Genomic DNA, 24,066 nt, shown 5'->3' with positions numbered 1-24,066 from the left:
AGGCAGATCACTGTGCTAAGCGTTTGGGAGAAAATAACATAGCCGACACATGCCCTGCCCATAACGAGTTTACAGTCTAGAGGGGGAGATAGACGTTACTATGAAACGGACACAAGTAAATCAGGTTGGATCCAGTCCCAGTGCCACGTGATCCCTTCACCTCCACCTAAACTTTTACACTGTGAGCCCCAGAGGGACAGGGAGAGTGTTGAATTTCCACCTGTGTATTTTTTCCCAGTGCTTATTACACAGTAAGCACTTAATAAATACAATCACTCCATGGGACTCACAGCCTGAGGTGAGCGAGGGCAGGGATATAATCCCCTTTTTATTCATTCATTCAATAGTATTTACTGAGCTCTTACTATGTGCAGAGCAGTGTACTAAGCGCTTGGAATGTACAAATCGGTAACAGATAGAGATAGTCCCTGCCCTTTGACGGGCTTACGGTCTAATCGGGGGAGCCAGGCAGACAAGAACAATGGCAATAAATAGAATCGGGGGAAGAACATCTCATTAAAACAATAGCAAATAAATAGAATCAGGGTGATGTACATCTCATTAACAAAATACGGATGAGGAAACTGAAGTCCAGTGAAGGAAAGCAACCTAGCCAAGGTCACACAGCAGGCAAGCAGCAGAGCCAGGATTAGAACCCACACCCAGGCTCTTTCCACTGTGCCACGCTGCTTACCGACACTGGCCCTGGCTGCGTTTGGTGTTGCTACATGATCCTGGGATTGGCCATTGGCGATAAGGATGGGGACACAAGCAGGCCTTGGAGGTGACAGCTCGTGGTCGCCATCTCTCCCGTAGCCCTGGGATTCTGCACTGTTTCCGCCATCGCCTCTTGTGACTCAAAAGAGCCCCATCTTTCCTGCCTCTCGGGAGCAGGGCCAGGCAGGGGGGATATGGTGGGAGTCGGGAGGCAGAAGTGGCCAGGTGGGAGGTCGTAAAGGACATTTGGAAATCAAGAGCCGATTGGCTAATAATAATCATAATAATTGTGGTATTTGTCAAGCGCTTACTCTGTGCCAGGCACTGTACTAAGCACTGGGGTAGGTACAAGATAATCAGGTCCCACACGGGGCTGTCAGTCTAAGCTGGAGGCAGAACAGGTATCGAATCCCCGTTTTGTAGATGAGGTAACTGAGGTACAGAAAGGTTAAGTGACTTGTTCAGGATCTTACAGCACGTATGTGGGTGAGCTGGGATTAGAACCCAGATCCCCTGACTCTCAGGCTCGTGCTCCTTGCATTAGGCTACACTTCCCTAATGGATTAATCGAGGGGCTCCACGAGGCCTAGTCCAAGAACCGTTTGGCCTAGTTGAAAGAGCACGGCGTAGTGGATAGAGAATGGGCCCGGAAGTCCGAAACACCTGGATTTTAATCCCGGCCCAGCCGTTTGTCTACCGCGTGACCTTGGGCATATCACTTAAGGTCTCTGTGCCTCAGTTGCCTCATCTGTAAAATGAGATTGTAAATTCCATGTACGACATGGACAGCGTCCCGCTTGATTAGCCTGTATCTCCCCCAGCACTTGATACATTTTGTGGCACATAGTAAGTGCTTAATAAATGTCATTAAAAAAAAAAAGTGAGCAAAAGGATCTTGGACTCCAGCAGTAGATCCTGCTTCCAGTCATCCTGCTCTGGAGTGGCAAAAAACTTCGAAGGACTGGTGCTAATCATTCATTATGCTGAAACTGGAATTTTTGCAATTAAAAGGAAGTATTTAATTTTTACCAGTGTTTCACTTAGATTTCTAAGTCCAGCTCTGAGTCAGAGTAATTAGAAAACTCCACTTGGAGACTGTAAATATGTCTCTTTTACACATTTATGTGACAAAGATTATCCGTGCTTGTACAGAAACACTCAATACAGTGCTCTGCACACAGTTGGCTCAATAAACATCATTGATTGTACACTCCTTCTAGCTCCCCACCCCCTTTAAGGGAGTGGTACATGTCTTAATTTTGGCCCCATTGTCAATTTTTTGATTTCTCCTGTTTGGTTTTTTTTATGGTTCTTGTTAAGTTCTTTTTATGTGCCTGGCACTACACCAAATACTGGGGTAAACACAAGACAATCAGGTTGTATACAGTTCCTGTCCCACATGTGGCTCACAATTTGACAGCTCCTTTTTTTCCTCAGCTGAAGTTCTGAGGAGAACTTAGCTCACATCTGTTTCATCAATATTATTTCTTAATTTTTCTAGCTGGCTAAGAAAGCAGATTTATTCTGTGGATCAAACCAGGAGAAACAGGTAAGGTTATTTCATATTTTATGTCCCGATTATTACATTGCCATTTTCTGGTTTCATTCTTTAAGTTTCACAGAGGACTATAACCTGTGCTTTATGGGGCATCTGCCATCCAACCCCTAGTAAATGAACCGGACTTCTGAGGGACGGTTAATTTTCTTAACAATCAAGTGAGTGATGCACCTTTTACGGAGGAAGAAAGTGATTTGTGGTTGTAAATCGAAAGAGTGCCAGCTTTTCACACCGTTTGCCAATTGATAAATTGGAAATAATGCTCCAGTGTAGTTTAAAATCCCATCTGGTGCCTGGAGGGCATCCCATAATGTTGACGGATTAGAGCCCGGAGCTCGAAAGGGATTTTAGAGTTTGAGAGTTCTGAAATTTTGTTCTGGGGCGTTATTGTTTGTAAAACCTTCCGAGAAAGGAAATTACTCACCGTCTCCATCAAGTCATTTTTGTTGTGCGTGTTCACCTCCTGGGGCAGGGCGTGCGTGTGCGGGGCATACCGAATGAAACAGCTGTGATCCCTACCATCTGTTCATGTATGATTAGAGTGGAAACCCCCACTATAGGCTGGCATGTAGAAGGATGTACAGAAAAAATGCCCCAAACTGCAGTAGTGGGATTCATTCATTCAATAGTATTTGAGCGCTTACTATGTGCAGAGCACTGTACTAAGCACTTGGAACGTACACTTCGGCAACAGATAGAGACAATCCCTGCCCAATGATGGGCTTACAGTCTAATCGGGGGAGACGGACAAAAACAAGACAACATAATCACGATAAATAGAATCAAGGAGAGGGACACCTCATTAACAAAATAAATAGGGTAATAAAAATATATACAGATGAGCACAGTGCTGAGGGGAGAGGAAGGGAGAGGAGGAGGAGCAGAGGGAAAGGGGGCTTAGCTGAGGGGAGGTGAAGGGGGGAAGGGGGAAGGAGCAGAGGACGGGAGCAGAGGATTCTGGAGGTATGACAACAAGATGTGAATAAATGAAGACTCAATCAGAGCATGGTTTTGTTTGAGGTTCATGAGCCTTGTGTTGAGGAGTGGGTGAGTAAGGTATTGGGAAGGCAGGCAAGGAAGGTAATCACCTCCCACTCAGTTAAGGGGTGGAGATAATGGTTGGGTTCCCCATTAAAAAAAAACACCTTGGTATCATGGCAGATTTGTTTGAATTGTTGGCTGCAATTCAGCTTGTGGTCCACTAGGACCCCTAGTTCTCCTTCAAGTGCATATATGCCCAAATCTTCCTCATTCATTAATAGTGCATATAGGGGGTTTTTGTTCTTGTTTGTGTGGGTGTTTGTTTTGGTTGCTAAGTGCAACACTTTGCCTCTATTCTTCTTATTCTTGTTTTCGATGGCTCATTTCTCCAATTAATCATTGTATCTCTGAATTCCATCCCTGTCATGAGGCATATTAGGGGCCACATTCTGAAAGCTTCGTGACCAGAATCTCAGTTGCCTTGCCTTGTCATTTACAAAAATATCGATCGTATATACTGAGAACTTACTCTGGACAGAGCACTGGACTAGTGCTTGGGAGAGTACAATATAACAGGGTTGGTAGGCATGATCCCCGCCCACAAGGCGCTTATAGCCTAGGATGGTCCCCCAAGACCAGTGTCTGACCGCTGTCTCTTGATGCTTTCCTCCAAATCAATGCCAATCTGCCGGTAACCCCAGTTTTTAGGCGTAGCTTCGAGCCGACTGTGCACCCTGCCTTTCCAAGCCGTATTTCCTCAGCGTGCTTGGGTGAATCAGTCAATCAATTGTATTTATTAAGCGCCATCAGTGTGTAGAGCACTGTACTAAGTGCTTGGGAGAGGGCAGTATAACAGAGCTGGTACACACGTTCCCTGCCCCCAAGAAGCAAAGGGGAAGACAGACATAAATAGAAATAAATTATGGCTATGTACTTAAGTGCTGTGGTGCCGAGGGGTGAGGTGATTAAAGGGTGCAAATTCAAGTGCAAAGGTGAGGCAGAAGGGAGAGGAATAGAGGAATTGAGGGTTTAATCAGGAAAGGCCTTTGAAGAATGTGTGATTTTGACAAGGCCTTGAAGGTGGGGAGAGTGATGGTCTTTCAGATATGAAGCGGAAGGAAGTCCCAGGCCGGAAGCAGAATGTGGGTGAGGGGTAATCAATCAATCATACTTATTGAGTTGTTACTGTGTGCAGAGCACTGTACTGAGCATTTGGGAGAGTATAGTATGCAGAGTTGGTAGAGACGTTCCCTGCCCACACAAGCTTGCAGTCTAGAGGGGGAGACTGATGTTAATCTGAATAAATAAATTACGGAGAGATACATGAGCGCTGAGTGAGGGGTGAGTAAAGGGTGCAAGGGCAACACAGAAGGGAGTGAGAGAAGAGGAAATGAGGGCTTAGCGAAGGCCTCATGGAGGAGATGTGCTTTTATTAAGACTTTGAAAATGGGGAGAGTGATAGTTTGTTGAATATGAAGAGGGAGGGCGTTCCTGGCCAGAGGCAGGATGTGGGTCAGTGGCGAGATTGAGGTAGAGTCAGTAGGTTGACATTAGAGAAGCAAAGTGTGCAGGCTAGGGTGTAGTAGGAAATCGGGGACGTAAGGTAGGAGGGGGCAAGGTGATTGAGTGCTCTAAAGCCTATGGTAAGGAGTTTTTGTTTGTGGAAATGGGTGGGCAATTTCCGTAGGTTCTTGAAGGGGGGAAGCATGGACCGAATGATTTGGTAGAAAAATGATTCCGTCAGCATTGTGGAGTATGGACTGGAATGGCGAAACAGGAGGAAGGAAGGCAGCAAGGAGGCGGATGCAGTAGTCAAGGTGGGATATGTATGATAAGAGCTTGGATTAACATAGTAAGAGTTTGGTTGGGGAAGAGAAGGGTGGATTTTAGCCATGTTGTGAAGGTTGAACCAACAGGATTTGTTGACAGATTGAATATGTGGGTTGAATGAGAGAGAGGAATCAATGATAACGCCAGAGTTACAGGCTTGTGAGACAGGAGGATTGTGGTGCTGTCTGCAGTGATGGGAAAGTCATGGGGAGGATGAGGTTTGGGTGGAAAGAAAAGGAGTTCTGTTTTGGACATGTTAAGTTTGAGGTGTTGGCAGGATATCCAAGTAGAGATGTCCTGAAGGCAGGAGGAAATGCAAAACTGCAGAGGAGGAGAGAGATCAGGGCTGGAGATGTAGAAGCAGCGTGGCTTAGTGGAAAGAGCACGGGCTTGGGAGTCAGAGGTCGTGGGTTCTAATCCCGACTCTGCCGCTTGTCTGCTGTATGACCTTGAGCAACTCACTTCACTTCTCTGGGCCTCAGTTACCTCATGTGTAAAAATGGGGATTAAAAAATGTGAGCCCCACGTGGGACAATCTGATTGCCCTGTATCAACCCCAGCACTTAGAACAGTGCTCTGCATATAGTATAAGCATTTAACAAATACCATAATTAAGATGTAGATTTGGGAATCATCCACATCAAGGTGGTAATTTAAGTCATGGGAGCGAATGAGTTCTCCAGGCGAGTGGGTGCAGATAGAGAATAGAAGGGGAGACCGAACTGAGCCTTGATGGGAACTCCCATAGTTAAAGAGTGGGAGGCAGAGGAGAAGCCTGCGAAAGAGATGGAGAATGAGTGACCAGAGAGATAGGAGAACTAGGAGAAGACATTGTCACTGAATCCAAGGTTGGTTAATATTTCCAGAAGTAGGGAGTGGTGGACAGTGTTGAAGTTAGCCGAGAGGTCAAGGAGGATTAGGTTGGAGTAGAGGCCGTTGGATTTGGCAAGAAGGAGATCATTGGTGACCTTCGAGAGGGCAGTTTCTGTGAGTGAAGGAGATGGAAGCCAGATTGGAGGGGGTTAAGGAGAGGATCGGAGGAGAGGAAATGGAAACAGCGGGTGTAGACAATTGCTCAAGGAGTTTGGAGAGGAATAGTAGGATGGAGATGGGGTGATAACTAGAGGGAGATGTCGGAGGTCAAGGGAGGGTTTTTTTTAGGATAGTGGAGATGTGGGGATGTTCGAAGGCAGTGGGGGAAAAAGCCACTGGAGAGCAAACGGTTGAAGATCAGGGAGGGAAGAAGGAAGGGGGCAAACACTTCGTTAAAGTGTGAAGTGATGGGGTTCGAGGCACAGGTGCAGGTGGTGATTTTAAGAGGCGGCAGGAGATCTCTTGAGATACTGCTGGGAAAGATGGGAGGGTTGAAGAAGGAGGAGGAGGGAGGGACTGGAGAGGAGCAGGAGAGATTTTGGGGAACATACTTGATGGTTTCAATTTTCTCAATAAAGTACGTGACTAAGTCATTAGGGGCAAGAGGTGGTGGGGGGCAAGGGGACAAGGGGTTGAGGAGGAAGTTAAACATCTGAAAGAACTGTTAGAGGCAGTGGGCATAGGAGTCAATAAGTATGGAGAAATAATGTTGATGGGCAGAGGAGAGGGCAGAGTTAAAACAGGCAAGGATGAACCTAGGTGAGCAAGCTCAGCCTGATACCTAGATTTCTGCCAGCAGTGCTCTGTGGCTCGTGCACAGGACCGAAGGGAGAGGACTGTGGAGGTGATCCAGGGCTTTGGGTTAGTGGTACAAGATTGGTGAAGGGATAGGGGAGCGAGTCTTTGAGTTCAATGGAGAGGATGGTGATGAGGCTGTCAGTTTGGTTGTCTAGGCAAGGTATTTTAGGTGTGGAGACCAAATTTGGCAGGATGACTTGAGAAAAATGGATTGGAGTCAAAAGGTGGGAAGTCTGTGGGGAACGGGACAGATTTTCGGGGAGGTGGTGTGTCGGAGAGAAGGCAGAATGAGTAGGTTGTGGTTGGTTAGAGGGATTTCAGAGTTGGTGAGGGTGGAGAGTGTACAGTGCCTAAAGGTAAGATGGAGTGTGTGTCAAAGTTGGTGAGTGGGTGAGGTGGGGAGGAGCAGATCAGTAGAATTGAGGCGGGATAGAAAGTTGGGAGCACACGGGTTGTCAGAAACCCCCGATCTCGAGGGGTTGGCTGCAAGATAGACCTTAGAGAGAGATGAAATAGGTGAATGTCTCGTGGATGGGGTCCGAAGACTTCCTTAGGTCTAAGTTAATGGCTAGTATTGCTTCCCCTTTAAAAGTAAAAATCTCCAGCTATGGGCCTTCACGGGGGGGGGGTCTGGGAGCACCCAGAGCAGAATCTTCCAGCAACACAATCTTGTTTCTCCTTCTGCCCCGAAGTGATGGCCACCCTTGAGGACTGGGTGGCGGAACCGGTGCCTGAGACCAATATGAAATGGAAGAAAGCACCTCCTCGAAGGGCCATCTCTCCCTCCCAGTCCCCTTGGGTGCATGAGGGAATAGTGAGGCTGGACACAAGCCAGGTTGAATTCCTCCCCTCAGCAAAGAGAACCTATCCCTCCCCTCCCCGATTCAAATCTACGGAAACCACTCACCAGGACCCAGAAACCTCGGGGAGCAGCTTCATTCCTCCGCTCCCGTCCACAAATCAGCATCGTCTCCCTTTTGTCTCGTCCCTGACTTAAGGGAGCTTTAATATTAATTCGTTTGGGTCAGCTCAGGGGAAAGGTATCAACTTCATTCTTCTTCAACAAGCCAAAGAGGAGAAAGTCAGTTCTTCAACCACACAGTCAGGAAAAATGTCAGAATGTTCCTCCCTATGTTGTGTGGCATTCCCTTGAACAACCGCACACTGAGGAAGAATGCTCCCACAATTCTTGTCAGTGTTCTGGATGGAATATGAAGCGAAAACATGCATTTTGGCAAACTGATCCTACGCCAACTACGCACAAGTGGATGTTGTTATTTCAGGAAGCGAACAGCTTTTCCAGCTATTCACGGCACCAGAGCCGGGAATTGTGTGAAAATCTGAAAGGCCCACCCAGGGCCGGGAACTGAGTTGGACTCCCAAATCGTGGGCTTGGAAAGACTTTTCTATTCTGTGATGTGAGTCATCCGAATTTCACATGCGGGGAAAGACCGGCTCCTTCCTTCTGTTACACCTGCTTCCAATAGGAGCCGGTTACTAAACAACAGGAAGAAGGGAAATGCCCAAAAGTTCCATTCCCAGGTCCCCTTCTGATGATATCAAGAAGGGGAGGGCAAATCTTCAAATTAACATTGTTTAAAAGCGGCAGATCTTTAGGGAGGGGAGAGGGGATTGAGTGAGAGTGAGGAGTGGGGGTGGGTATGAAGACCTGGTGAGGAGAAATTTAGTCATGTCATTTAAGACAAATATTTCCAGATGATTCCCTGCCCTGCAGCTAATGAGCCCATAAAGAGTTTTGGTTCTAACAGGAGAGCACACTGTGGCTTTTTGAGGAAGTAGTTTGGGCAGACAGTGGGTGAAAGGGTGACTTTAGTTAAGACTGAGGTGCCAACTAAGAAGTGCTAGTTTCTCCATTCTGGGTTGCCTAACAATAGACCTGGAGTTTTTACAAAGGCTCTCGGTCTGGTCACCCAAATGCCTGCGGAAATCCCCTTTCCCCTGCTCATCCACCAGAGGATTCTGGGTATCTGGGATGGCCAACCTGGCACCACGCGATCACTGCCCCTGTGTGACCATTTCGTTAGTTGAATCCAAAATGCAAAGATGACCCACTCACATTCAGCTGTCCAACCCATCACTCACTCCTATCTGCCCTCACCTATAGTGGTGTTTCTCCACAGCTTTGCCGTGTCACAGTCTCCCTTCCTTCAAAATTATAAAATGTTGCTTCCTCCTCCTTCAATCTCTCAAAATATCCCGACTGGACTACTGCATCGGCCTCCTTTCTGATCTCACATCCTCCTATCTCTCCCTGTTTCAGTCTATACTTCACGCTGCTGCCCGGATTATCTTTCTGCAGTATTGCTCTGGGCATGTCAGTCCCCTCCTCAGAAATCTCCAGGTGTTGCCTATCAGCCTTCGCATAAAACAGAAACTCCTCACTGTTGCCTTCAAGTCTCTCCATCACCTTGCCCCCTCCTACCTCAACTCCCTTCTCTCCTCCTACAGCCCAGCCCGCACACTCCGCCCCACTGCCGCTAACCTCCTCACTGTGCCTCGTTCCCACCTGTCCCGCTGTCCGCCCCGGCCCACGTCCTACCTCTGACCTGGAATGCCCTCCCTCCTCACATCTGCCAAACGAACTCTCTTCCCCCGTTCAAAGCCCTAATGAGAGCTCACCTCCTCCAGGAGGCCTTCCCAGACTGAGTCCTTCCTTTCCCTCTGCCCCTCCTCCCCTCCCCATTGCCCCTACTCCTTCCCTCTGCTCTACCCCCTTCCCCTCCCCACAGCACTTGTATATATTTGTACATATTTATTGCTGTATTTATTTTATTGATGATTTATCTATGGTTCTGTTTATTTTGATGGTAGTGATGCCTGTCTACTTGTTTTGTTGTCTGACTCCCCCTTTAGACTGTGAGCCCATTGTTGGGTAGGGATTGTCTCTATCTGTTGCCAAATTGTACTTTCCAAGCGCTTAGTACAGTGCTCTGCACACAGTAAGCGCTCAATAAATACGATTGAATGAATGAATGAATGAATGAAAGCATTCTCTGGCTAGTCTCCCCGCCATCCCGGTCGTTTTATTCCATCAGTTGTTCAGTGGATTTTTATTTATTCACTTTTCATCTATTGTATTTTCTCTATTCTCTCACTTTTTATGATGGCATATATATTCATTTCGGTCTATACTACAACAGTTAGCCTTTAAACTCCTTGAGGGCAAGTATCTTTAATTTGTTCCTCAAGAGCCAGTAAAGTGCTCTTCCCCCAGTGCTCAATGAATTCAGTGGATAGTTTTGCCATCATTTACATAACTATTCTAGCGTTTTGGAAAACCTTTATTAGCAAAAAGCACTCAAGTATTCAAAAGCATTTAGGCTTGAAAAAATAGATTGGTTCTGCATTTTTGCTCTCAAGTAGATGGGAGCAGTTATCCAGTTATAAAATAACATGTAAAATACCTTGAGAAAGTAATCGGTTGGGTGGTAATGAGTCTCGAGAAATCTATTTTGAATTTCATTAACAAGTGATTATCTATTGCACAAGAGGATTGTTGGAAATCACTAATGTTCACTGAAATATTTACCCCCTCCCCCACTTGTTTTCCAGCATCAGCCTCCGAGAAATGAAGACTATACTTCCCTTAGTAAACTTCAAAGTAGGCAGTGCCAAGTTCCTGAAGGATAAGTTTATGGTAAATTTTGCGTGGGATTCCTTGAATTGTTTAAGCATTTGTTTAGAGAAAAGAACCTGCGGTCTTTTGTGGGTAGCTTTGGGACCAAAACCATAGGAGTAAGTTAAACTATTAAATAAAAACCAACTGGGAAGCAGCGTGGCCTAGCGGAAAGAGCATGGGCTCAGGAGTCAGAAGACCTGAGTTCTAAATCTGGCTCTGCCTCTTGTCCGCTGTGTGACCTTGGCCAAGTCAGTTAACTTCTACCTGCCGCAGTTACCTCACATGTACAGTGGGGATTAAGATTTTGAGTCGCATGTGGAACAGGGACAGTGTCCAACCTGATTATCTTGTACCTACCCCAGTGCTTAGTACAGTGCCTGGCACATAGTAAACTCTTGCCAAATACCATTAAAAAGACAATAACCAAACAAACCTATTTGGTCTGAGGGTCTGGAAGAACATCTATTTTGGCACCTGGAAGTTCAGTTAGTGGTGTCTATGTGATACTGCGACAGGTGCGAGCTTTGGATTTTTTGTTACAAAGCAGATAAGGTTGGCTGGGCACTTTGATGGAATCTTATGATGATAGAAGTGAGCAGGGGTGGAGTATATGGCAGTGTCCTTGCAAAAATTGAAAGGTGGGAGTTCAGTTGACAGTTTCTTTGGAAGATAGATTGGAGATTAGATTCTCCACATGACGTCACTGGGTGGTTTTATTACGAAGCAAATCCAGTCAAGAGAACCATCGAGGCTTAAGGGAGTGTTCCTTCCCCACTTAAAATTTACCTTGTTTCCCTTGGCCAGACCCTGAGGGAGGACTTCCATCCGGGACCCACCGACTGGGATTCTTCTCTGTTAGGCTTTAAGCTCCTGATGGGCAGGGAATATGTCAATTCTTTATTGTTACTTCTCAAGTGTCTAGTGTGCTGCAACAAGTGGGTGCTCAATAAATAGTACAACTACTTCTACTCCAGTGGCCAGATTGTCTAGAATCTCTTCCTTCCAGAGGGTAGAAGACGCAGACCTAACAACGGGCCTGTCTGGAAAGAAGAGGCTTTGGGGGTCCGCTCCCTTGGAGAGAGGAAGGAAGAGAAGCGGCACAGCGAGCCGCTAGCTGAACGGCTGTTTGATGCCAACTTGCAGTGGGGTCCAGATGCATTGGGAGTATCCTGGGGGGCAGCAGACATCTTGGCAGACGCTTGGCCGTCCCTGTTCTGGAGATCCTTGGAAGACCAAGTTGGTTCCAGAACGCCCTCCTCCGCACTCCGACCCGTGCTGTCGATTTTGCTGCCTGTTGGTCCCGAGGACCCTCCTCACTCCCCAGCAGACCCCGAGACCAACCTCCGGCCATCTCATTGTGCCACTTCCACGGATCACTTCCTTTTCCTGCGAAAGGAGAAAGTGAACTGAGAACCAACCCTGTGGCCTTTGACTCGACTTCTGAGACCAGATGTTGAAAGTGGAAGGGACCCTCCTTTGGTCCCACTCCCACCCTTCTGAACATCTACCTCAAAGACACTGTTAAGGAATTACTTTTGAGAAACATCACGGAAGTTGCAGTGCCTGTCCAGCAGAGGAGGCCGACAGCGAAGAGCGGGTCTTAGAATTCCAGATGTGGTCAGCAACATTTTTAGGTTGAGGGCAGAGGATCCCAAGGAAATCATCGGCTCTTTAGAGTCTGTTTTCACACATACTTTCGCAGAGAAGGGCCAGTCAAAACCATCCTTATTCAGAAACCGTGAGCCAGATGCTTCTCAGTTTTTTGGAAGTGGCTCTTCCCCAGTCGTCCCTGAGGCCAAATGCGTAGTACAGTGTATGGCACCCAGTGGGCATTCAGTAAATACTCCTATTACAAGGGGAGGGCTGGGTTGGAAAACGTTTTCTTACCTCGACCGTCTACAGGATGGCCACTATCCTCCTCGAGGGTGTAGCTGCTTCCTTACTGGCAGTGACTGTCAGCCTCTGGTGATGTGTGGAGTTAGAAATAGAAATTTGCATTTTAGAGGGCAGGTTATATTTCAGTGTAGTGTTTCATCTCAATCATGTCAATTCTGTAAATGTGTTTTTCTTTTTCCTGGGCCCATCCAAAAGTAATTTTTTCTTTTCTATTTTTGCAGGAAATAGGAGCTCACAAGGACGAACTTAGCTTTGAACAGTTCCATTTGTTCTATAAAAAACTCATGTTTGAACAACAAAAATCAGTAAGATCATCATTCTCATATTATACTCTTTCTTACCTCCTTTTTCTCCTTCCCATCCTCATCCTGCCTGCCGTGCTAGGTTATATTACGAAGAAGGTAAAGTCTAACCAACTCTGCCCTTAAGGTTATCATCTAAGACTCATTTGCCTGTTCTCGGGTAATGAGAACAGTGCCCAGAGTTTCTAAAACTAATGACTGTACAATCAACTCTCAATTATCTGGGCTAATGAAACCTGGGGAAAACCTGGGTAATTCAAATCCACACTCATTTAAGCCAATAAATTTAATTTCTCTCCATTGTTAAACCAGGGTGGCTAATACGGGTTGAGTGGAAAGCTATTTGAACATCGGGGTACCTATTTGGGTGGGATTTCTGGACCAAAGCTAGTTTGCATTAACCCCCTTTTCCAACCCTTCCCCACCAAAAAATCTGAAATGGGAGTCTTCTGTGTTTTGGTTAAGCTTCCAGATCTGTGCGGATTCATGGAAACGGAGTGCTTTTTACCCTAAGAACAAGTCAGCAAAAGCATTTTCTCACATTTGTGGATTATCCAGGCCCTTTCCTTCACTTCTCCCTCTACATGTAGCCTTTCTGCCATTTTGCATTTCACAAGCCCCTTCCAGAGAAATACAGAGATGAAACTCAAGCAAGTCTTCATAGTTACTAGCCCGTGTGGGCAAAAGATAGGAAGGGGAGGAGGTCGCCGTAATTGAAATCCAGAAATAGGCTCAAAGTGTTAGCCAATCACACACTCAGTCCCTCTCTCCCAGGATCATGAGTAATTGTCCATGGTTTGGGTAGGAAAGGGACAGCAGTTTGGGGACATCAGATCCAACATCCTTTGGTCCAGCTCTCTGCATCTCATTGTGGTATTCCCAGATGACGCTCCCCCGACAGTGGGAACTTGGGGGACAGGTGTAGAAAGTTGCTTCAAAGACCTCCTTGGGTCTGACCCTTCCTTCCCCACCGGGTATGATCCTCTTTCGCCCCACTGCTGTAGCCACCATGTCTGGTGCTTGTTGATACCTTTGAATCTGTTTCTCGCTCACTTTCCTGATTGCATATCCAGCACACCAGCAGAAATGTCAGTTAGCCTGTTAATTGTTGTTTCCAATCTCTCCTTGCTGCAGTCCAGAGGTAATTCAAGGTGAGATTTGTTTCCCTCTTCTCCTCCCCAACCTTTTGGAAGGATTGTCAGGAATCCCTGGAGAAGCAGCATGGCCTAGTGGATAGAGCATGGGCCTGGGAGTCAGAGGGACCTGCGTTCTAATTCCAGCTCTGCCTCCTGTTTGCTGTGTGACCTTGGGCAAGTCACTTCACATCTCTGGGCTTCAGTTACCTCCTTTCTAAAATGGGGATTAAGCCAGTGAGCCCCATGTGGGGCAGAGACCGTGTCCAACCTGACATCCTTGTAGCTACCCCAGCACTTAGCACAGTGCCTGGCAGAGAGTAAGTGCTCAACAAGTTCCATTTTTTAAAAAAAAGAGTCGCTTCAATCAGTTGTAGTAACTGCTGAGCTAGAGCCTAACATCCAGATGTCAACGGCCAGGAAGGCTCTTTGGAAACAGCATTAATTCTTTCAGGCTACCCCAGGACTCTCTCTGCCCAAAGTATTAAATTCCCAAGGGGGAGAATTTAAAATGTCTGTGAGTGACCAATCCATCTGATGCTCCAGCTCGAACCTGGGGCCACCAAAAGGGTGTGGATCCAGATCAGAGTGACCCCAGGTGCCTGGCCATTTCAGTCGTGGGCTATCTGGAGAAGTCTCGACCAACTTCTGGCCACTGCACTAGACTTTAAGCTCCTCAAAGGCAGGGACCGTGTCTGCCAACTCTGTTGTATTATGCTTTGCCAACAGTGAGCACTCAATAAATACCCTTTATTAGTGGGCTACTTCACTGCTGTGACAGGAGCGCGGGGTCTAAGATGAAATCCCAGATGCCTCTCTGGCTCTCTTGGGAAAGGGCTTCCCAGGGATTTGTGCGGTAGGGAAAAGTTTTCAGGGGTAAATGGCGGTCTAATTTTGGCTCTACTTTCTAAAATGCTTAGAACAGTACTTTGCCCTCCATTGGTGCTCAATAAATACTATTTTTATTGCTCTACTAGCCTGAAAGAGTTGCTGAAGCTTGCCCAAAGGCCTGCCACCTGGATCCCATGAGAAGTTGGCTCCTCACTCGTCACGTATCTATCAGCTTGGTACCGTGACATCCATTAATTTCGCTCCGTGACTTGCACAGGTCAATGGTTTGCTCCAAAATGTCAAAACGACCTGGATTTTGTTGGGCGAATTTTCACACTGCAAGGGACATTGCCAGACATGGAAGGCTCCGGATTTATCTCTTAGCTGGAACATGGCCAGATTCAAAATTCCAGCGCCCCAGCCAACGGCTAGATTGTATTTCTAACGCAGCGTCCTTTTTTGTCCTTTGTCCATTTCTTTTAGATCCTTGATGAATTCAAAAAGGATTCTTCGGTCTTCATCCTGGGGTGAGGTTTCTCCTTTAAGATAAACGGGGTTTGTGCGAGAAAGGGGTGCCAGACTCCCCCGTCTTATGGGGCCGGGGTGTGAGGTCCCTGATCTCCTCAGCGTCACTTCCCGCCACGCGAAAGAGGGCACCCCTCGAGACTTTGGCCTCCCTGAATTGTGGCAGGCCCCCACCGGCTCCCTATATCGAGGGAACAGATCTTTGCTGTTGGGCAGAAGAAACATACCATTTCCAGGTCAAGTGGTACTTTCCAAAGGGTAGCTTGAGTTTGATCAGTGGAGGGAGAGCCTGCAGTTGACTCCCTTTTCAGCAGAACCCCTAGGCCATCTGTGGGGTCAGTGGGTTCGCCGTACACCGAGGTCCCGGCTGTTCTCGGTGGAAGGCAGCGTTCAGGTGAGGGACTGGTGTTTCAGAGGGTATCTGGCAGGCCGTCCCGAAGGTGCCCTTTCAGCTCCAAGGATTGACCCTCAGCACTGGAGGGGTACACATCTCTGCCAGATGACGAGGCCAAGACCAGATCTGTTAGTAAAGGTCTTGGTCTTCCTTTCCCCAGACTTAGCTGTACTATGGCCACTGCTTCGGTTCTTTTGTTACCTCCAAGACAGTCCTGGCTCGTCAGCTGAGCCCCTTTGCTGACAGCGGGCAGCTCCTTGGGGAACTCTCTCACGCTGCCCTCTCTGTTTTTCTTCGGGGGCAGAAATACGGACCGGCCGGATGCCTCAGCTGTCCACCTTCATGACTTCCAGAGGTTTCTGCACACTGAACAGCAGGTGAGTCAAGATCAGGACCTTGGACTATCGGACTGCCTCAAATTGAACCTCAGGCTCGGTCTCATTTGCCAGGATCCCCCAAAGGTTTTGGACGGCCATCTCTTGGGTGACCCTCGATTTCGAACGCTGAATGTTGGAAAGGTTTTGGGGGGCACTTTGGCTCCTGCAGCCATTTGGCCATATTGATTGATTTATTTTTGGTGGTATTTGTTAAGCGCTTACTATGTGCCCAGCACTATTGAGTACGGGGTGCAGAGCCCTGTACAATGATAGTAATAGAACATAAAAATAATGGCATTTAGTAAGTGCTAGGGCAGATTCAAGGTTATGAAATTACATCCAGTCCCGGTCCCACACTAGACTCATAATCCATTGAATCACCATTTTATAGGTGAGAAAACTGAAGCCCAGAGAGGTTAAGTGCCTTACCCGAGGTCACACGGGCGTTGGATCTCACACTTGAGTTCTTTGACTTTCCAGTCCCATTTCTTTCCACTGGTGAGAAAAAAGAAATGGAAGCAAGACAGAGCCCTTGAGGCATTTCCTATCCAATAGGAGAAATAAGTAGGCATAAATTGTTTGCAGAGAGTGGAAGCTGGAGAAAAAGCCGATTATAACTGGTATTACCAAAAGCTTGAACAAAACAAATAAGTGGAGGGCATGACACATAGTAAGCATCTAACAAATGCCGTAATCTCATATATGTTTGTGTTTATCTATGGATATAGATATACACCATATTTGATTATGGTATTAACACAGATGTGTTGGTGTGTGTTGATTCTAGTATTTAAGAGCTTACTCTGTGTCCAGCACTCCCCTTATTTGCTTGTGTATATATATATATGTTTTATGTATATCTTTTAAAGGTGTTAGTTGTGATGACACAATGAGGGGGTTGGGATTAGGCGGAAAATTTTGAAAATCCCCACTCAGGTAGATTTTTGGAGGGCTTTGAATATGAAGACAGTGCTTGGGTGGATTTAAAGGAGGGAGTTCCAGGGAATTAGAGATGGGAGAGTCAAGAATGGCACATGATAAGACTTGAGAGGTGCAAACTGGTGAGAAAGAAATAATAGAAAGAAGTAATAGAGGAATAAAATAACAGGACATACAAACAATAACAGAAAGTACGTAAATGGCTAACAAAGGCCAAAGGCAGCATAGAGTTACTGGCCGAATTCTCTGTTCCTCAAAGGGATGATCGGAGGGTGTCAGTGGTTGCTAAGAGCATTTCTGGGCTTTCCAAAAGTAGTTTGCTAATCTGACAGATTAGGAGTTTATAATTTGACAGATGACCTAGATTTAGGTGGGCAATTTCAGGACATGCAAACAACAAACTTTTAACAGATTATATAAATTCATTAAGCGGATACGGGTGAGCGGAGGGTCTCACTAGCAGAGGGACTAGTTTGTATCGGGTGAGGCCGAGATGTCTGTCCATCTCCTAGTGAGCCAGAGAGAGCTTTCTTCCTGGAAGAGATGGGATTTCAGGAGCTGCCTGAAGTTAGGAAGGCAGAGAGCTTGTTGGGCTGTAGTACGCTATTCTGGGTAGTACTGTAAACTAAGGAATGATGGATTTTATTGCATTGTCCTAATGTATTTTATGAATTCTTTAAAAAAAATTTTCAGGAACAATGGGCACAGGATCTCAGTAAAGTCCGGGAACGGATGACAAAGTTTATTGACGACACTATGAGAGAAACGGCTGAGCCTTTCTTATTTGTTGACGAGGTTAGTGAACGAAGCGTGTCGGCAAAGTTATACGACCTCTGGCTTTTTGAGGGGCTGAATTCTGTTCCAAGAGGCTAGCTGGTGACACCACACCCAGCTTTTGATTACTGAGTGATTGGTGCAGTATGCTTTTCCTCCTCCTCTACTGCCATCTCTCCTTCTCTTCCTCCTTGCCCCTTCTTCCTTTCCTTCTCCCCCTTCCTGTTGCCACCTCCTCCTTTCTGCTTCCTCTTCTTCCTCCTCCTCCTTCCTTCCCTCCTCCTCTTCTTCCTCCTTCCCTTTCTTCTCTACCCCTCTTCTCCTTCCTCTCCTCTTCCTCCTTCCTGCTGCCTCATCCTCTCCCTTCTCCTCATTCCCCTTCCTTTCCGCCTCCTCCTTCCTCCTCCTCCTTCCTTTCCTCCTCTTATTCTTCCTCCTTCCCTTTCTTCTCTACCCCTCTTCTCCTTCCTCTCCTCTTCCTCCTTCCTGCTGCCTCATCCTCTCCCTTCTCCTCCTTCCCCTTCCTTTCCGCCTCCTCCTTCCTCCTCTTCTTCCTTCTCCCCTTCCTTTCCGCCTCCTCCCTTCTGCTTTTTGTCTGGTTCATTTTGTGTAAGGGAGGCAGATCACTGTGGCCCTTTTGGGGGGCCACCAAGGAATCCCAGCTTGCACTCACTAGCTTGCTGTGTTTCATCTTGAGTTGGAAGCTCTCCTGGGTGGGAATGGGACTGGCTTTGGGGTGGGGGAGAGGTAGGGCCTCTCTAGCTTGCGAGTGCTTTGCTCTGGTTTATGGCGCAGCCCTGGGGATTCCGGGGGATTCCGAGGCCTGGGGGGACCCGGCCTCTCCTCTCCCTCTGCCTCTTCCCCACCTTTCCCTCCACCAAGATTCCTTGAGGCCACTAGAACTGTTGAGCTGTGCCTCGACTGCCTGGCCCCGTCGGATTGATTCGATCAGTCAGTCAATTAATGGTATTTATTGAGCACTTACTCTATGCAGACTGCTGTACCGAGTGCTTGGGAGAGTACCGTACAACAGAATTAGTGGACGCATTCCCTGTCCGTAACCCGGAACAGAAGCTAAGCCTACTGATGTGGGTACTTCTGAGTCCGGCGAGGACCCCAGAAGCCAGCCCGGCCCCCATCAAGACCTGAAGCCACGTGGGGTGAGAGGAGAGGCCTGGGGTCGGCACTGCATCCTCCTTCACTTTCTCATGAAGCTTTTTTGGCTCACGTCCCTGGAAAAATCACAGCAGAGCGGAGGGCCAGGGGAACTGGTGAACAAAAGCTGACTTGAGATCGGAAACTCCCCCTTGTTTTATCTGTTCACTCGAAGGTGGGTATTGGCAGGGAGAGGAACGCAAAGCTTGAACGTTTCTGGTCCTCTATCAAGTTTGGAGGGATATAGCCGGCGCAGTTTAAAACCCTAAATAGAAGGTTTGTGTCATCTGCAGGTTAGCTTTTTCCTCCAGTTCTGAGAAAGTTGAGAGGTGTCTGTCCCACTTCCACACATTATTCCTTTTGATCTCCCCGTGATGTCATTTCTCTTTCTTCTTGCGATTTTATTTTAGTTCCTCACCTACCTTTTTTCAAAAGAAAATAGCATCTGGGATGAAAAGTACGATGTGGTAGATGTTCAGGATATGAACAATCCTTTATCTCATTATTGGATTTCTTCATCGCATAACACGTAAGTTTCCACGGCATTTCAACCCTGATGTTTGTGTCTGATTTGTCTCTGGATTTCTGTTGGATATGCTCTCCTGTGACTTCACTCCTTCACCTCTCACTTGTGCTCTAGGTCTGGGTGGCTTTGATGGCCGTGAGTCCATCTCCTCTCTCCCCTCTTTGATTGTGAGCTTCTGGAGAACTGGAATCGTGTTGCCTTGGGATGGTCCCAGCGAAGCTAGCCTCTCACTAAAAGAAAGGGAAAAGACCCAGAAATTTCTAAGGCAGGGTCCTCTGGACCCCTTCCAGAGGAAAAACGGTCGTAACGCAGGTTGTCAGTCACTCACCTGTGACATGAGCTGGAACTCAGCCACGTATAGGGAAGGAATTGAGCAGAAGGAGGGGATTAGGAAATTGAGGCAAAAAATTCCCAGGTCATGAGGAGTAAGTCTCTGGCGGGGGTTGGCGCGTGTTAGTGGCGGGTTTCCAGAAGGCTGAAGGTCAGTGGAGTGAACTGACTGAGTGTTGCACTGTTTCGGGGGGCCATAACCTTAGAGTTAGATCAGGAGCAAGTCAATCAGCCATTTTATTGAGCACTTACTGTGTGCAGAGCACTGTACTAAACACTTGGGAGAGTAGAAGATAGAGTTGGTAGACATGTTCCCTGCCAACAAGGAGGGATGGGTGCTTTTTCCCAGATCTATCTTAAGATTCTGTGGTACAGTGATTTTGCTGTTGAAACCTATATAATAGTAAGTCACTTCACTTCTCTGTGCCTTAGTTACCCCATCTGTAAAATAGGGATGAAGGCTACGAGCCCCAAGTGGGACAGGGACTCTGTTCAGCCTGATTAGCCTATATCTACCCCAGCGCTTAGTACAGTGCCTGGCACATAACAAGCACTTTACAAATGCCATTTTAAAAAAAAGAGCCCCTACCCTGGCTCTGTACTTTCCAAGCGCTTGGTACAGTGCTCTGCACACAGTAAGCGCTCAATAAATACGATTGAATGAATGAATGTAAATTCCTGGGAGGCCTGGAGTTAGATACTGGGTAGTGGACCTGACAAAATTACCAGAAACAATTTCGAGCTGGAATAGTGTTCTGAACCAGGTTGGAACTCAGTAACCACTGCGGGGAAGCCATTTTTCAGGTATGGGCTCCTATTTTAGATCCATTTTTCTCCCCTGCCCCTATTTCACCATGTGTTTTCTAAAACCTGTAGTCAGTCAAGCACAGTCTCTGTCCCACACGGGCTCAGACTTTAAGGGGGGAGGTGGCCAGCTATTGAATTCCCATTTGACGGATGAGGAAACTGAGCCCCAGAGAAGTAAAATGACTAGCCCAAGGTCTCGCAATAGACAAGATAACTCCCGGTCCCAGGCTCTTTCCACTAAGCCCCGTTGCCTCTAGTGTATTCACAACCACTCAGGTTAAAGGCAGATCTTCTGAGCCCCACTATAACCAGACAGGGAATGTCCCCTGTAGAACTCTGGTGGGTATTCAATAAGTGTTTCTTCCAGGTAGGGTCAGCCACTCAGCATGACTATACAAATACATCCAGGCCAACTTATTCAGCTGTGTCCCCTCCTCTAGAGGCAGCGGTAGTAATAATAATAATATTTATTAAGTACTTACTGTGTGCATGGCACTGTTTTAAGCACTGGAAAATTATACAGAGGTGGAAATTAGACACCAGCTTGCTCACGGTGCCCTGATCTCGTCTGTCTCACTACCAAACCCTTTGCCACATCCTCCCTGTAGCCTGGAACTCCCTCCCCCCCTCCTTATACATCATACCACCACCCTCCCCACCTTCTCAAAGCCTAATTAAGGTCACATTTCCTCCAAGAGGCCTTCCCCGATTAAGCCCTCTTCCCCGACCCCGTCTCCTTTCTGGCTCCTCTAGACCGAAGCTCGTTCTGTAGACTCTAAGTGCGCTGTGGGCAGGGATTGTGTCTGTTTATTGTTACATTATACTCTCCCAAGCTCTTAGTACAGTGCTCTGCACACAGTAAGAGCTCAATAAATACAATTGAATGAGTCCACACACTTGGATCTGTTCTTTTTGGGCATTTGGAATTCACCCCACCCTCAGCCCTATAGCACTTATGTACGTATCTGTGAATTTATTCATATTAATAATAATAATGTTGGTATTTGTCAAGTGCTTACTATGTGCCGAGCACTGTTCTAAGCGCTGGGGAAGATAGAGTGTAATCAGGTTGTCCCACGGGTGGTTCTCAGTCTTCATCCCCATTTTACAGATGAGGTCACTGAGGCACCGAGAAGTTAAGTGACTTGCCCAGAGTCGCACAGTTGACACGTGGCGGAGCTGGGATTAGAACCCATGACCCCTAACTCCTAATAATAATGTTGGTATTTGTTAAGCGCTTGCTATGTGCAGAGCACCGTTCTAAGCGCTGGGGTAGATATTGTCCAACGTGAGGCTCACAGTCTTAATCCCCATTTTACAGATAAGGCAACTGAGGCACAGGGAAGTGAAATGACTTGCCCACAGTCACACAGCTGACAAGCGGCAGATCCGGGATTCGAACCCATGACCTCTGACTCCCAAGCCCATGCTCTTTCCACTGAGTCACAAATGTCCGTTCCGCCTCAACCCTGGACTCATTGTGGGTAGGAAGCGTATCTACCAACTCTTTTCTACTGTACTTTCCCGAGTGCTTAGTAGAGGGCTCTGGCCCTAGTAAACTTTCAATAAATATTAGTGATTGATCGATCGATAGACATTGGCCCCTGGCCCTTATGGGGCTCTCAATCTAATAGGAGGCTCCTCTCTGCAGAGGCCCACAACTGCCAATACAGTAGTCACAATTGGGCCATTGGCCCCCTTCGCCACTGGCCACCGTGAGCTGCCTGACTGTCTTCATCCACCCATCTAGGTACCTCACCGGGGACCAGCTGCGAAGCGAATCTTCCCCGGAAGCCTATATCAGGTGCCTGCGGATGGGATGCCGATGCATCGAGTGTAAGTAGCCGGGGCTGTGCGGCTCTTGTGGAGGACAGTCCGACAGGTAGGCGCTCTCGGGCTCAGTTCCCTTTCGGATTGTCGTAGGGAAGTCTTCCGGGCCGTGCTTGGACTCGCGACCCAGTTGGTTCCCGCAAACTGCGTCTTAAATTGAAGCGTGGTAAATTGGAACCAGTTTTCCCAGGGAAACGGTCTTCTAAAGAGGGGAGTGGTTTTTGAACCAAGATTTGCTACCCAGTTTCCCAGAATTGGGACTCAGTCAATTATGCCTAAGTAATAAAGCTCTTCTAATGTCTTTAGAATGTAACTAGCCATCAAATCGCCATCACACCAACTGTTATTTTGCAAGTGTATTTTTCAACAATAGTGCAGAATTCTACAATGTGCATCACCCCTATTAATTATCTAAAAAAGCCTAGACAGACTTAAGCCCTTTATTTTCTTTTCTCAAAAAAGAAGCCTATGGGTGGGCCTGATTGGGTGAGGTTTCGTTTTAAAATTTTCACTCCCTTCTCCCCGCGGTTTGTTGTTGCCCGCAATTCCGAAGCAGCGTGGCCTAGTGGTTAAAGCGTGGGCCTGGGAGTCAGAAGACCTGGGTTCTAATCCCGGCTCCACCACTTGTCTGCTGTGTGAGCTGGGCAAGTTACTTCACTTCTCTGTGCCTCATCTGTAAAATGGAGATTAAGGCTGTGAGCCCCATATGGCACAGGGACTGTGTCCAACCTGCATAGCTTGTATCTGCCCCAGCGCTTAGAACAGTGCCTGGCACCTAGGAAGTGCTTAACAAGTACCATTAACAAAACAACAACAACAAAAGGGAAAAAGCCTCCCCCTTGGTGTCCCCCTTCTCACCACTACACCTGGGCCTTTCCGGGCTATTCCCTCCTCCCCGCCTCTATCCACCAGGTTGGGTGCAGTTTACGGGTCCCGTGGGATCCCCCCAGCCACGGAGATAAGATGAGGGCATGCTGGAGAGAGGGGGACAAAGAACAGTGGGGATCCCCTCACAGACTTCTTCCCCCACCCTGGCCCAGTAATAATAATAATGTTGGTATTTGTTAAGCGCTTACTATGCGCAGAGCGCTGTTCTAAGTGCTGGGGTAGATACAGGTAATCAGGTTGTCCCACGTGAGGCTCATAGTCTTCATCCCCATTTTACAGATGAGGTAACTGAGGCCCAGTGAAGTGACTTGCTCACAGTCACACAGCTGCCAAGTGGCAGAGCTGGGATTCGAACCCATGACCTCTGACTCCCAAGCCCGGGCTCTTGCCGCTGAGCCACGCTGCTTCTCGCCGTGGGGGGGGGGGGGGGAAGCAGGCCTCCTGCTCTCCTGGAGCCTCCATTTCCCAGAACGAAATGAGTTGTGGGAGCGCTGCAGTCCTCGAGTTAAACCTCGCTTTATCGGTTTGTTGACGGGCAAAGGAAGCCCCTTTGTAATAACGTTGGTATCTGTTTAGCGCTTACTAGGTGCCGAGCACTGTTCTAAGCGCTGGGGGAGATCCAGGGTAATCAGGTTGTCCCACGTGAGGCTCACAGTCTTCATCCCCCTTTTACAGATGAGGGAACTGAGGCACCGAGAAGTGAAGGGACTTGCCCAAAGTCACACAGCTGACAGGCGGTGGAGCCGGCATTAGAACCCATGACCTCTGACTCCTAAACCCGTGCTCTTTCCACTGAGCCACGCTGCTTCTCTGTGTGTTCTTTCACGCCAGTTCATCTGTGCTGATTGGCCAGGGGGCTGGACCTGTCAGTTAATTGCTTAGTCTTTTTTTTTTTAAATAGTATTTTTTAAGCGCTTATTATGTGCCAGGCACTGTACTAAGCACTGGGGTAGATTCAAACT

At 47.5% G+C, this 24,066-nt stretch overlaps 1 protein-coding gene across 1 annotated transcript in view; it reads left to right on the top strand.

Annotated features, from left to right (window-relative positions):
* Window positions 1–24,066, top strand: part of PLCG2 (phospholipase C gamma 2) — a 125,994-nt gene that overhangs the window by 49,382 nt on the left and 52,546 nt on the right. The window contains exons 5-12 of the mRNA XM_029075533.2: window positions 2,219–2,266; window positions 10,331–10,415; window positions 12,515–12,598; window positions 15,043–15,086; window positions 15,783–15,855; window positions 17,488–17,589; window positions 19,134–19,252; window positions 22,137–22,222. Coding sequence (XP_028931366.1) covers window positions 2,219–2,266; window positions 10,331–10,415; window positions 12,515–12,598; window positions 15,043–15,086; window positions 15,783–15,855; window positions 17,488–17,589; window positions 19,134–19,252; window positions 22,137–22,222 — 641 coding nt within the window. The remainder of the gene's footprint in view (window positions 1–2,218; window positions 2,267–10,330; window positions 10,416–12,514; window positions 12,599–15,042; window positions 15,087–15,782; window positions 15,856–17,487; window positions 17,590–19,133; window positions 19,253–22,136; window positions 22,223–24,066) is intronic.

The sequence above is a fragment of the Ornithorhynchus anatinus genome, chromosome 11 (genome assembly GCF_004115215.2).
Source record: "Ornithorhynchus anatinus isolate Pmale09 chromosome 11, mOrnAna1.pri.v4, whole genome shotgun sequence".
In the NCBI taxonomy this organism is placed as follows: domain Eukaryota; kingdom Metazoa; phylum Chordata; class Mammalia; order Monotremata; family Ornithorhynchidae; genus Ornithorhynchus; species Ornithorhynchus anatinus.
The sequence above is the reverse complement of the archived record's forward strand: the minus strand, read 5'-3'. Positions and strand labels throughout refer to the sequence as shown.